General features: G+C 40.4%; 1 protein-coding gene across 1 annotated transcript; it reads left to right on the plus strand.

The window, feature by feature from the left end:
• The first annotated feature begins 13,160 nt into the window (after positions 1-13,160).
• LOC101699357 (putative olfactory receptor 2B3) lies at positions 13,161-14,196 on the plus strand. Its single transcript, XM_004871837.3, has one exon. It carries the CDS (start codon positions 13,238-13,240, stop codon positions 14,183-14,185), a length of 948 nt encoding a protein of 315 aa, XP_004871894.2. The 5' UTR covers positions 13,161-13,237; the 3' UTR covers positions 14,186-14,196.
• Positions 14,197-14,520: the final 324 nt, after the last annotated feature.

Here is a 14,520-nt window from a genome sequence, read left to right on the forward strand (position 1 = left end):
AGGGAAGAAGCGCTTGTTAAAGTTTGGTGAAAAGGCTCTTCTGTGGAGTTCCTTGTCCACACTACGTTTTGCATCTTGTAGAGTGCTCTTTCATTAAAGTACAGTTGCCAACTATCAATACTTGACAACCTTTTAAGTGGTCTACATTTCCCTAGTTTGATTCTTGGAACATCCTCTTAAAGGAGATGAGAGTAAAGAATTTTAGACAGAAAAACATAGCAAAGATTTAAAGCAGGCTCTACTAGAGCTCTCCTTTTGGCCTGTGGCCAGTCTCTTTTTCTCAGGCTCTCCTTTTCCCTATGAGGATGGAGCTGACATGGAGTCTGGTGAGGAGACAGAGTCATGCTCCCTGAGTACCAATCATAGCCCCCAAGCAAGTTCCACTATTGTATAAATAAGAAAATGGAAATCTAAATTATCCTTTTAAATTTCACAGTACAGTTGACAAATTTTTTATTCTCACTTTCTTTCAGGATTCCTTGTTTCCTTTTATTGCTGTATTGCTTTATTTTGACTCTGCCATAAGGTTGAGTATGCACTGAAAATTCATCCTGGAGTTTATTGATTCTCTGAATCTGGATGCCATTGGATATTTGTGATAAATGATACTTACAGTTGTTCAGTCTGACTTCACATCACAGCAATGATAGTACTCCTGGGCGAGACTGCCTCCTAGTTTATGCACAAACACTTCTGAAAGTGAAGAGCTTAGTATTTTACTCTCCTCACAACAGCAACGTGATCCATTATTTGGAGGTATGAATCACCAGATGTACTTTAATTTTTTGGAAACTAAGCTTAAGTTTCCCCTTGTAATTTTCACCAGTCATTTCTGATTTTTCTTTCTAGAAACATACAGTACACATTTCCACTTTTTCTGCATGGCAATCTTTGGAATATTTTATGATATCTCACAATTTCCTCCTAAGCTTCTAAGCTAAACACTCTCAGTGTCTTCCACCCTTCTAATATAGCATGATTTCACCAGCCCTTTATTGATAAGCTCTCTTCTCTAGATAGACAAGCTCTAGTTTCTCATTTTTCCTTTTAAATTGCAGGTCCAAGAATTAAAAACAAGATTCTGACAGCCATTGGACTCTATTTAACCCTGATAAATATTAGTTTCCTTAGTTTTAAGATGCACTTCATGATGGGTATTGACTTTATAGCATTGTGGGATCACTGTAGAAATTGTGTATAAGTAGTTAGAACCAGTCTCTGTTTCAAAATTTGTTTAGAACTATATAAATCCAAGAGAAAACCCACAAAAGGAGGTCAGCACCATGGCGAGCTCCATAGGAACCAAAGTTCCGTGCCAAGGTTAGCTCCACCATAAGTAACACTGCCACCCCACCCTCAGGGCTCAGTCTAGACTCAGCTCATTTAGCCAACATTTATAAATGCCTACCACATGGCAGACACTCTTCTATAATCTGGTGATATGCAGTGAATCAAGGAGATAAAAAATTCTGCGTTTTCGTGAGAGAAACTGACAATTTAAATATTGTATACTTCAGAAAATGGCATTTGAGTAAATACCTGGAGGAGGAAAGGACATGAGCTGTAAAGAAATCTGGAGAATAAGAATTTCTAACAGTGGGAACAGAAAGTCCAAAACAGTCTGAAATAGAATTATGCCCTGACTTAGGAACATAAAAAGGCTGTGTGGCTGAAACAGGTAAGAGTGGGAGGTACAAGGTAATGACACAGAAATAATGAAGGACCTTGCAGTCCTCACTGGGACTTTGGCTTTTTCTCTGAATGATACAAGAATCCACTGGAAGGCTTTGATACAAGGGTTTACATGGTCTGGCCTATATTTTAACAGAATCATTCCAGTAACTGTGCTAAGACAATAGGGGAAGAGAGTGGAAAGTATGGGACTTTCTAGTATGGGACATTGGAATATTCCTAGCAGGAGAAGATAATGATTTGGGTTAGTGGTAATGGTAGAAATGGTGAGAAGTTTCTAGTGTATATATTTGAAAGAGAATCAACAGTACTTGTTGGTGTGTTGAATGTGGAGTATGAGAGGAAAAGAAAAATTTGAAAGACTTTGAGGTTCTTTTTAAATTTAGGCACCTCAAAGGATAAAATTGCCATTGACCAAGCTGAGGAAAACTGTAAGAGGAGCAGATTTATAGAGGAAAGTACACAGTTTGATTTTTAGAAGAGGTTAAGGTACAATTTGCCTGTCAGGTATCCTAATAGAGATCGACGTCAAGAAAGCAACTGGATGGATAAATTCAAAGAGAGCTAGGATGGAGCTGTACATCACATTTATCACATAGAGTTAGCACCTAAAGCCTAGGTTTGAATCCAGTGAGGATTCAAATTCAGATTGCACAACTCCTATACTATTACATACTGTTTATAACATGAACATTAACATCATTCTCTTTATTCATTTGAATCTGAGTCCAATTTCAACCCAAATTTATCGGTATCCATCTATCACTTCCTACATAATATCTCAAGTATTGAAATCCTGATCCAGAGTTTGGAGGTTTTCTATGGGAAAAAAAGACAATCTTTAATGCTGTGAAACATGTATTTTCTCCCCTCTAAAATTGTGAATGCCAAATCAATTTCCTCGCATAATGTCACCAAAGGTAAGCTGTGTTGTATTTGGCCCCCTGCTAAACCTTTTTGTGAAATTTGATGGTATGAGAGGATAAATTTTGACTTAATACAATGATAACACATGGGACTGGGAATTTGAGTCCTGGTTTTATCACTTGCTGCTTTTCAATTTTGGATGATTGATTTTATGAAAAGGAAAATAGTGATGCTGATCTCAGTAGTTTGTGGTGATAATCTTATGAGATCACATTTATCAAAACATTTTATAAAGTGCCACTTGATACATGATTATTTCCTTCTTTGGGGTCTGAAAAGGGTAGTATTTCCAGGTAAAAGCATTCTATAGCAATCATTTAAGGAATACCAAAAGGATAAAGAAAAAAGTACTAGTCTGTAGTGTGTTCTCTTATCCAGGCTTCAACTTAGGATTGAAGATTAAGTTTAGATCAAAGTGAAAATCTAGCCCCACCCACAGCTCAACTTTTTTATTTTGAGCAACAGACCTTTGGAGGATTCCTTACTCATTTTTAAGAAAATGTTGAGTTGCACAGAACACGCCGAATCAGCCCACTGCACACAGGAAGGCCTGTGCATGCCCTACCGAGGTCCTGAGTCGCGCGGAAGACACCAAATCATCCCGCTGCAGACAGGCAGCCACCTGGTTCCACATTACAAAGACGCAGAGGACACCAGATCACCAGACCAAGGTACTGAGTCCCACTGTTCCCGGCCCAGAGGTAGGGGCTTCTGAGCCGCCGTCCCACTGCTCCTGGTCCAGAGGACGGGGCTTCCCGGTCACCATCCCTCCCGCTGCTCCCAGCCCAGAGGAAAGGGCTTTTGGGCCACCTTCTGTCCCGCTGCTCCTGGCCCAGAGGAAGGGGCTTCTGAGCCGCCAACCCACTGCTTCTGGACTAGAGGAAGGGGCTTCCCAGCCACCATCCCTCCTGCTGCTCCCAGCCCACAGGAAAGGACTTTTGGGTCACCATCCCTACCGCTGCTCCCGGCCCCTGTCCCACCTCACCCACCTCAGAGGAGGTAATCCATGCAGGAGCTAACAGCCCCCTGGCCCAGTTGAAATGAGAAAACACATAAATAAGTCTCAAAACCAGACTTCCAGATCACCTACAGCAACCCCAAAGGGAAATGAGATGGAACACTCTGATACTCAACCACCTGGACCCACTGAACTGGCAAAAAAAGGGGATCTGGAAAAAATGAAATCAGAAATAATTTCTCAGATAACAGGAGAAATTGTGCCCTTAGTGCAAGACATGATTAATAAATCTAGAGAGGAGCTGAGGAACATGATGGAATCCCAACATAAGAAACAAATGGAATCCATAAAACAGATGCAAATAGATTTCCAGGACATGAAAAACTCCATTGAAAGTCTACACAGCAGAATGAGCCAATGTGAGGACAGAATTTCAGATATAGAAGATAAGATTGCAATTAGTGACCAGGAAAAGAAAAATTGCTTCAAAATTAAAAGGGAACATGAGAAATCCATCCAGCAGCTGCTAGATGATGCAAAGAAGAATAACGTAAGACTGACTGGAGTCAATGAAGAAACAGGAGAGAGTGCAGATGACATAAAAAATCTCTTCACAGAAATAATGGCAGAAAACTTCCCAAGCAGGGGAAAAGAGTTTGACACACAGATAAGTGAGGCATATAGGACTCCAAATAGTCTTGATCAAAAAAAATCTACACATAGGCATATAATTGTTAACATTCCAGAAACACAACAGAAGAACAAAGTTCTCCAAGCAGTTAGAGAAAAGAAACAAATCACATACAAAGGAAAGCCCATCAGAATCACAGCAGACTTCTCAACACAAACTATCAAGGCAAGAAGAGCTTGGAGTGACATATTCCATGCCCTAAAAGAAAACAGCCTCCAACCCAGATTGATGTACCCTGCAAAACTATCTTTCAAAATTGATGGAGAAATAAGATACTCTCCTGACAGAGAGCAACTTAGGAACTTCGTGAATGCCAAACCAGCACTCCAAAGAATTTTACACAATATCCTAGGAACAGACATGGAGGATCACAACCCCAGGAAGCAAAGCAGAATGAACCCATCTGGCATGACAAGAAATTAAATGTAAAGGGGGAGAATGCAACAAAAAGAAAAAGTCATGGCAATGACAAGTCAATACATTTCAGTTATAACCATCAATGTTAATGGTCTCAATTCACCAATCAAAAGAAATAGACTGGCAGAATGCATCAAGAAGCAAAATCCAACAATATGCTTCATACAAGAAACACACTTAATTCAAAAGGAAACTCATAGATTGAAAGTTAAAGGGTGGAAAACAATACTGCATGTGACAGGAACCCGAAAAAAAGCACAAGTAGCTATCCTCTTGGCAGATCAAGTAGATTTCAAACAAACACTGATTAAGAGAGATGAAGAAGGACACTACATCCTTGTAAAGGGAAGAATCCAAGAGGAAGAGATGACAATCATAAATATCTATGCACCAAACACTAGTGCACCCAACTATATAAAACAAATACTAATGGACATGAAAAGTCATATATGCACTAATACAATTGTAGTGGGGGACCTCAACACCCCACTGTCACAAATAGATAGATCAACTAGACAAAAAATAAGTAATGAAATACTAGAACTCAATCGAACTCTTGAACAAATGAACTTAACAGATGTTTACAGAGTCTTCCACCCCACAAAATCAGAATACACATTCTTCTCAGCTGCACATGGGTCATTCTCAAAAATAGACCACATACTTACATATAGAACATGTTTAAGTAAGTGCAAAGGAATTGAAGTTATCCCCTGTATATTATCAGACCATAGTGTGAAGAAATTGGAGATCAATAGCAAAAGAAACTCAAAAAATTTCATAAACACGTGGAAATTGAACAAGACATTTCTGAATAACCAATGGGTCACAGAGAAAATTAAAGAAGAAATCAGACAGTTCCTTCAATTAAATGACAATGACAATACAACATATTGGAATCTATGGGACACAATGAAAGCAGTTTTACGAGGGAAATTCATAGCAGTGAATACACATATTAGGGAAACAGAACGAGCTCAATTAAACAACCTGATGCTGCACCTCAAGCTTCTAGAAAAAGAAGAGCAGGACAACCCCAAAGCTCATACAAGAGAGGAAAGTATAAAGATGAGAGGAGAAATCAATGCAATGGAGACTAAGAGAACGATACAAAAAAATCAATGAAGCCAAGAGTTGGTTCTTCGAAAGAATCAACAAAATTGACAAACCTTTAGCCAACCTTGTCAGAAGAAGGAAAGAAAAGGCCCAAACCCATGCAATTAGGAATGAAAAGGGTGAAATTACAACAGACCCAGCAGAAATCCAGAGGATCATCAATACCTACTTCCAGAACCTATATGCCAATAAGATGGACAACACAGGAGAAATGGACAGATTCCTAGATACATATGAATTACCAAAGTTGAACGAAGAAGACCTAAAAATTCTGAACAACCCAATATCAACCAATGAAATTGAAAATGTAATTAAAAACTTATCAACTAAGAAAAGCCCAGGCCCTGATGGCTTCACTGCTGAATTCTACAAGACATTTAGAGAGGAACTGCTGCCACTGCTGTTTAAACTCTTCAATGAAGTTGAAAGGGAAGCAATACTCCCAAATTCATTCCTAGAAGCAAGCATCACCTTGATGCCCAAAGCAGAGAAAGACCCAACTGAAAAAGAGAACTATAGGCCAATCTCACTAATGAACATAGATGCAAAAATCCTTAATAAGATAATGGCAAACAGAATTCAGAAGATCATCAAGAAGATCATACACCCTGATCAAGTGGGATTCATTCCAGGGATGCAGGGATGGTTCAATATACGCAAATCAATCAATGTAATACACTATATCAATAGAGACAAGGACAAAAACCATATGATTATCTCCATAGACACAGAAAAAGCATTTGACAAAATCCAACATGCATTTATGATAAAAAAAACCCTACAAAAACTTGGAATAGATGGTCTCTACCTCAAACTGATACAAGCCATATATGAAAACCCAACAGCCAATATCACACTAAATGGTCAAAAACTGAAATCCTTCACACTCAAATCAGGAACAAGACAAGGATGTCCACTATCACCACTGTTGTTCAATATAGTTCTGGAAACATTAGCCACGGCAATTAGACAAGAGAAAGAAATAAAAGGAATCAAGATAGGAAATGAAGAAGTCCAATTGTCATTATTTGCAGATGACATGATACTCTATATAGAAGACCCCAAGAACTCCACCAAAAGTCTTCTAGACTTAATAACCAAATTCAGTCAAGTAGCTGGTTACAAGGTCAACACACAAAAATCAATAGCTTTCCTCTGCACGAATGACAGACTCACTGAGAGAGAAATAGGGCAAATAATTCCTTTCACAATAGCATCCAAAAAACTGAAATACCTAGGAATCATCCTAATGAAAGAAATCAAAGACCTCTTCTCTGAAAACTATGGCACTCTGAAAAGAGAGATTGAAGATGATATCAGAAAATGGACAGACTTCCCCTCCTCTTGGGTAGGAAGGATTAATATAGTGAAAATGGCCATACTTCCAAAACTGCTATATAGATTTAATGCAATTCCAATTGAGATCCCAGCAGCATACTTCATAGACCTCGAGAAAACAATCCAAAAATTCATTTGGAGCGAGACGAGACCCAGAATAGCAAAAGCAATTCTAGGTAACAGAGACATGGCAGGGGGTATCACAATCCCCAACCTGCAACACTACTACAAAGATACTGTGATAAAAACAGCATGGTACTGGCAAAGAAACAGACTTGAGGACCAGTGGAACATATTAGAAGATGTAGAAACAATGCCAGACACACTCAGCCATCTCATCTTTGACAAAGGAGCCAAACACACTCACTGGAGGAAAGATAGCCTCTTTAATAAATGGTGCTGGAAAAATTGGGCTTCAACTTGCCAAAGATTAAAACTAGATCTGTATCTCTCACCATGCACTAAACTAAAATCAAAATGGATTAAAGATCTAAATATTAAAATAGAAACTCTGAACCAGTTGGAACAGAAGTTAGGTAGAACTCTTGAAGACATCAGTGTAGGAAAAGATTTTATGAAAAAAACCTCAGTTGCCCATGAACTAGCACAAACAATCAACAAATGGGATCTCTTCTTATTAAAAGGCTTCTGCACAGCAAGAGAAACCACCAGCAGTGTGAAGAGACAACCCACAATGTGGGAAAAAAATCTTCACCTGCTCTTCCTCAGACAAAGGTCTACTATCTCGAATCTATAAAGAACTTAAAAAGATCAGACCTCCCAAATTTAAAGACCCAATCTGAAAATGGGCATCTGAAATGAATAGACATTTCTCACACAAAGAAGTAGAAAAAGCAAATAAATACATGAAAAAATGTTCAACATCACTGGTCATTCGAGAGATGCAAATGAAAACAATGCTGAGATTCCACTTCACTCCAGAAAGAATGGCTGCTATCATGAAATCAACCAATAACAAATGCTGGCAGGGCTGTGGGGAAAGAGGAACCCTGCTCCACTGCTGGTGGGAGTGTCGACTGGTGCAACCACTGTGGAAATCAGTGTGGAGATACCTCAAAGAACTAGGACTGGAAGTCCCATTTGACCCCACTATTCCACTGCTGGGGATCTTCCCCAAAGAATTAAAAGAATCATACCACAGTGATATATGTGCACCCATGTTCATAGCAGCACAGTTTGTAATAGCTAAAACTTGGAAACAGCCCAAATGCCCATCAACTGGAGACTGGATAAAGAAAATGTGGTTTTTTAATAAAATGGAGTACTACTCAGCCATCAAAAATGAGAAATCAGAGACATTTATAGCCAAGTGGATGCACATTGAGGCCATACTCTTAAGTGAAATAAATAGGACACACATGTAAATACCAAATAGTTTCTCTGGTGTGAGAAACTGAAAGTGTAAATAAGGACTAAGTGTGTAATAGGTAATGTGAAAAAGGAAGAAAAGGGGCAAAGGGGAAGGAAGTGGGAGGGCTAGGGGAAAGGATAGAAGGGAATGGGATTAATATGAGAAAATGGAAAAATAGGAACAAAATCTTTGTAAATAGGGAGGACTGGAGGGGTTGAAGGGAGGGCTGGGCAAGGGTGAAAAATAAGAACCAAGAGAGACTATGTAAAGGTGCAAATTTCCAATGATGAATGTCATTATATTGTATACCTAAAATGTACCAATTAATAGAATGAATAATCGATAATGTAAAATAGGAAGAAAAGGTCCAAAGGGGTAGGGGTAGTGGGAGGGGCAGGGGAAAGGAAAGAAGAGAAAGGAAAAATGATGAGAAATGGAAAAAATGGAAATAAAGTCTTTGTAAATAGGGAAGGGTGGAGGGGGTGAAGGGAGGGCTAGGAATGGGGAAAAAATAAGAACCAAGATGCATTATGTAAAGGTACAATTCCCAATGAGAAATGTAATTGTGTTGTATACCTACAATGTACCAATAAAAGAATTTAATACAAAAAATAAAAATAAATAAAAATAAAAACATACATTTGTAGGACAAGCAGATAAATCACCTGGCATATACTGTGGAGTCAGGTCAAGCACATACCATAGGCATATTTTACATTATCTGCTTTATATTTGATCATATTTAACCCTATAACCAACTTATACTGTTATTGCCCTGTTTTATGATGAAGAAACTGAAGTACAGGAAGATCAATATCTTTTCCGATATTATACCCATGAGAAAGTGGCAGAATAGGGCCAGAGATTTAGCTCAGTGATGCTGCCACCTGCCTTGCAAACGCAAGGTCTCAAGTTCAATCCCCAGTACCAAAAAAAAAAAAAAAAAAAAAAGTGGCAGAATCAAGATTTGATATCAAGTCTTCCAATTCTCCAGGATTTTGCTCCCATGTGGAATATTTATCAGTTGCTTCACTTTGATCCAGATTCTATGAAAGATCCCACCATTTCTTGGGGCATATTCTTTATTTTTTTTTTGCTTAAATTCTTTTATTGGTACATTTTAGGTATGCAATATGTGGGGCATATTCTTTTCCCTGTAGGAAGTCAGTCCTTCAGAGCACAATGCAAGCTAGTACTCAGTAGAGTGGGATAGAGAGGGGGCAGGGAACCCCAACAGCTGAGAGCAGAGAGGAACCCTACTCTGATCCCAGAGTGGCTGGAAAGCCCCTACGCATTCTCTGTGATCCATGCAAGTCTTCCCTGGCATGCTTCTCCAGTCTTCATTCCTTGCACTTCTCAAACCATGCATTTACTCCAACTGATGCTCAAACCTGTTTCCCCTAGGACTTTGAGATAGAATAGGGGCAGACTATGGAGTACAGGGCCTCTTGAGGTGGGAAAGTCAAGGTACCTGAGGGGTACCTTGGGTGAGGGGGTAAAATGTGTGCTTAGGGATTAGGAAGACTGCAACAGGCCCTGGAGGATCCCAGGGCACAGAAAACTCATTAAGAAGCTACCTGATCTGTCTTCCCTGAAGACCAGGAGCATAATGTTAAAGGAAGACCCAGGAGGCCCCTGGCTCATCCTTCACCCAGAGCCCAGCACCAGGTAAGGAGGAGAGGGGCAGAGGAAGGGGCTTGAGGCACACAGTCCTCAAAACTGGGCCATCCCTGCCTGATGCTCTCCATCTGTCTGTGTTTCTCTCTCTGGCTAATTGGACACCTATCTGCTTCCACCTCCTTTCCATTCACATCAGGCCTTTCTTCATAGGTGTGATCAAAAACTACTGTGAATGTTTAATTTTTTAAATTTCATGAAAGTGAAAAAACACATTGCCATTAATCTCCTTCAAAATACTTCCCCTGGGGTCGGGGATTTAGCTCAGTGGTTCCACCGCCTTCCTCGCAAGTGGAATGTCCCGAGTTTGATCCCCAGTACAAAAAAAAATACTTCTCCTTGCTTTGAACACACTTATCCCATCATTCTTGCCACTTTCTGAAGTCCTCTTTCATGAGTATCTTTAGCTGTGCAGTCATGGCTGCCTCAATATCCTAAATTGATTCAAAACATCTACCTTTCATGGTCATTTTGACTTTGAGGGAGAGCCAGAAGTCATACAGTGCCAGATCCAGTGAATAAAGTGGATAAGGATTCACCATAATGTTTTCACAAAGCCTGCATTTCCATTGGATGGCACTTGGCAGCAGCATTCACTACAGTTGATCACACCCCATAAAGATACTCACAAAAGAGGACTTCCAGAACTGCTTTGGAAAGTAGCAAGAATGGTGAGATAAGTGTATTCATAGTGAAGGGAAGTATTTTGAGAGAGTTTAATGGCAATGTGTCTCTTACTGTAATAATTTTTTAATTTAGACACTTACAGTATATTTTGATCGTACCTCCTAAGTTGATTATATTAAGATGAAACCTGCCTTTTTAGTGTAAGTTCCAACTTTATATCTTGGGAATAAGACTCATCTGTTCTCCACATTAAATGACTCATCTGTGTTTCATTTGACTTGCAAAGAGTTGGTCCTTAGCTTCCAAATGTGCATCATCACCTTTCAGGTCAGTAGGAGAAACATCCCTATTTGCTTCAGCTCGTCCTTACAGAATGTGATTTGCAGACTCTTTGTCATAGCCTCTTTCAACTTATTCACATTCCCTTTAAAATATGCCCCAAGAGTGAGAATAATGCTCCACATGTGACCTGGCTGCTGCAGGTACAGTTCCATCAAACACACACACACACACACACACACTAATCTATTAGGATCTTTCTCAGTGATGTATCCTCTTTTGTTTACCTTTTCAAGTTTCTTTGCATTGATCGGTTTAAGTTCCAGTTATTTGCCAACAAACTGCTGCCCAATCTGAGCTTGGAGTGGTTGGCCTTTTGAGCCAGGGGAAGGGACAGAGGATTTCACATTCATGTGTAACATTTTTTATTGTTGACATCAGCCTCTTGTTCCATCCAGTTGCAACTGGATATCTGCTTTTCAGCCGCTGGGCCAGATCTCCTTCCTCACTGTGAATATAAACTGCTATGAAGGAAGAACCCTGGAGACTGGTTGGTCTGTGGGAATGTGACCTTGAGTGTTCTGATGGTCACAGGTAACTGTATCTCTATTACCTCATTCTCACCTCCTCCCCTTCCACTTCCACCCTGTTGGAGCCACCACTCATGACTCATTCTTCTGCTGCTATTACCTTCTTCCAAAGAGGCCCTCTCTGTCACTTCTCTCTCCCTCTTCGATCTCTCCCCGCTCTGTGTGTATACATTCTGAACTCTTCTCAACCTTAGAGGACAGAAACCACTTCCTCCACCTTATGTCTTAATCTAGACATCTCCTCTCACTCCAGTCCACTCCTCAGAATCCACTACAGTCTGACTCCTGCCTTCATCACAGAAATGTCTCACATCTGAGTCACTTATAACTTCAACATTATCACATTTTGATAATTTTTGGCCCTCTTTCCTCTTTGTTTTTGATACCACTGGCACTCTGGCTCCCTCAGTTTGTACACTAAGCCCTGCTGCCTCTCTCAGTGCTTTTTCTCAAGCTTGTCTCTTCTCTACTGATGCGAATTAGCACTATTGAACTACCTCCCTGATGGTCATGGTGCTAGTTTCCTCATGTGTATCATATATTAGTTCTCATAGAATATCTCCCTGGTAGGTATTATGTCCATTTCACAAAAAAGGAAATTGAGACTCAAGGAGAAAATTACATTAAAAGGCCCACAATAGAAGTATCAAGAGTTTAACTAAAAAATATTGATTCCAAATTCCGTGCTTCTCCACAAGAACATGTCACTTCCTATGGCATCAGGCACAGGAGAATTGGCCTTAAATCAAGCACAGTCTTTATCCTGTGCTCCCTGCTAATCATGAACCTCAAGAAGAAAAGGGGATTATATGGGGTAAATTATCATTCAGAGGGATTTCTCACAAGGCTGAAAGGCTTTAGAAAATCCAAAGCCACCTTTAAGCAGAGACAACAGCTTTTATTCTGTCTTAAGCATGGTCAAATTTTAGAGTCAAACAGGAATAAGAATAAGAAGAGGCATAATTGCTGAGCAACTGCATTTAAAATAAGATGTGCGAAAACTTCTAGAGGCACGAAAGAGTCAAACACATACCCAGGTAAATTTTTAAAGAGTTTTTCATGTTTATTGAGGTATATTTCTCTCCCCACATTGCTGACTCCCCTTGTCTATTTCTCTACAGTGATCAAAAGTTGAAGGCACCAAAAGAAAAGGTTCTGAATACATGTTTTGAAGAAGGAGGGGAGAGTTTCAAATCTTCATCATTCTCCTCTGCAGCCAAGAGTAGGGAGAAGAGCCCCCAAGCAGTACACTATGCGATGGTAGCTCCTGAATGAGAAGAAAGCAGGAGATCTTTCCGGGGCTGATGAAGAAATTAAAATCTGGAGATTCTCAGAAAAGATTTTGGTCTGAGAAGCTAAATATCCCATGAAGATTTTCCTCCCCTCCACAAAATTAGCCTTGCCCTAGGCAGACCTCAGTCTCTGAAGCTATATTCATTTGAAATAGAATCAAATAACCACTGACCTTTCCAACAACAGAGCAGCCATGGCAACTGAATATGCATAATTAACTGGACCACTAGATCCATTTCCCCTTCTGCTGCTCAAGAATAATGCAGGACTTCCCTTGGGTGCACAACAGCTCCGTGTCTGAGTTTATCCTTCTGGGCTTCTCCAGGAATTCCCAAACTAATGTAATGCTCTTCAATGTCTTCCTCGTTCTCTACCTCTCCACACTCGTGGGCAATGGGCTCATTGTCACCTTGATCCAACTGGACTCCCACCTCCACACACCAATGTACTTCTTCCTTAGTGTCCTCTCCATGCTGGACATGAGCTATGTCACCACCACTGTGCCCCAGATGTTGGTGCATCTGATCTGCGAGAAGAAAACTATCTCCTATGTTAGGTGTGTGGCACAGATGTACATCTTTCTGGTGTTGGGCATTACTGAGGGCTGGCTATTCTCTGTTATGGCCTGTGATAGATATGTGGCCATTTGCTACCCACTCAGGTACAAGGTTATCATGAGCCCGTGGCTGTGCAGAGCAATGGTAGTCTTTTGTGGACTATGGGGTGTCAGCTCTTCCTTAGTCTACACTGTCTTCACCATGCGCCTACCCTACTGTGGCCCCAGTGAGATCAATCACTTCTTTTGTGAGGTCCCTGCTGTTCTGAAGCTGGCCTGTGCAGACACATCCCTCAATGACCAGGTAGATTTCATCCTAGGCTTCATTCTTCTACTGGTACCACTTTCCTTCATCCTGGCCTCTTATGTCTGCATTTTTGCCACCATCTTGAAAATTCGCTCTGCCCAGGGTCAACTCAAGGCCTTCTCCACCTGTGCTTCCCACATCACTGTGGTCACCATGTTCTGTGGACCTGCCATGTTTATGTACATGAACCCTGGAGCCAATGCCTCTCCAGAGCGGGACAAGAAACTGGCTCTGTTCTACAACGTCATCTCTGCCTTTCTCAACCCCATAATCTACAGCCTCAGAAACAAAGATGTGAAGCGGGCTTTCCTCAAAGTGACAGGCTGGGGCAAATCCCCTGAATGAGGCCACTGCAACACAAGATCTGTGGTCCTTCTACTCTGTTTTATCTAATCACAAGCAGATGCACAGACAAGAATGATTAATTAATGGTTAAAGGAGATGGTGTGCAAGGTAAGTACCTGGTGTGAACCTGCTGATGGCTCCAGAAGCTGGGCTTTCCCTAAACATCAAGGAACCCAACTGTAGACAGAGTACCAAGAATTTACATCACATTATTTCTGTTTCCCAGGAACCAGAAAAGGGTCTGGAACAAACAAAGCATCATTAATATTTCATTATTGAATGACTGAGTGCATGAGAATTGGGTATTTTAAATCAATTTAGGATACCTGGGACAA

This window comes from Heterocephalus glaber, unplaced genomic scaffold (genome assembly GCF_053883595.1).
Source record: "Heterocephalus glaber isolate CG9 unplaced genomic scaffold, H.glaber_assembly_v1.0 deba00001452, whole genome shotgun sequence".
NCBI lineage: Eukaryota > Metazoa > Chordata > Mammalia > Rodentia > Bathyergidae > Heterocephalus > Heterocephalus glaber.

Bases quoted from the DNA above. Each gene is read 5' to 3' on its own strand.
- LOC101699357 (XM_004871837.3), top strand. From the start codon at position 13,238: ATGCAGGACTTCCCTTGGGTGCACAACAGCTCCGTGTCTGAGTTTATC.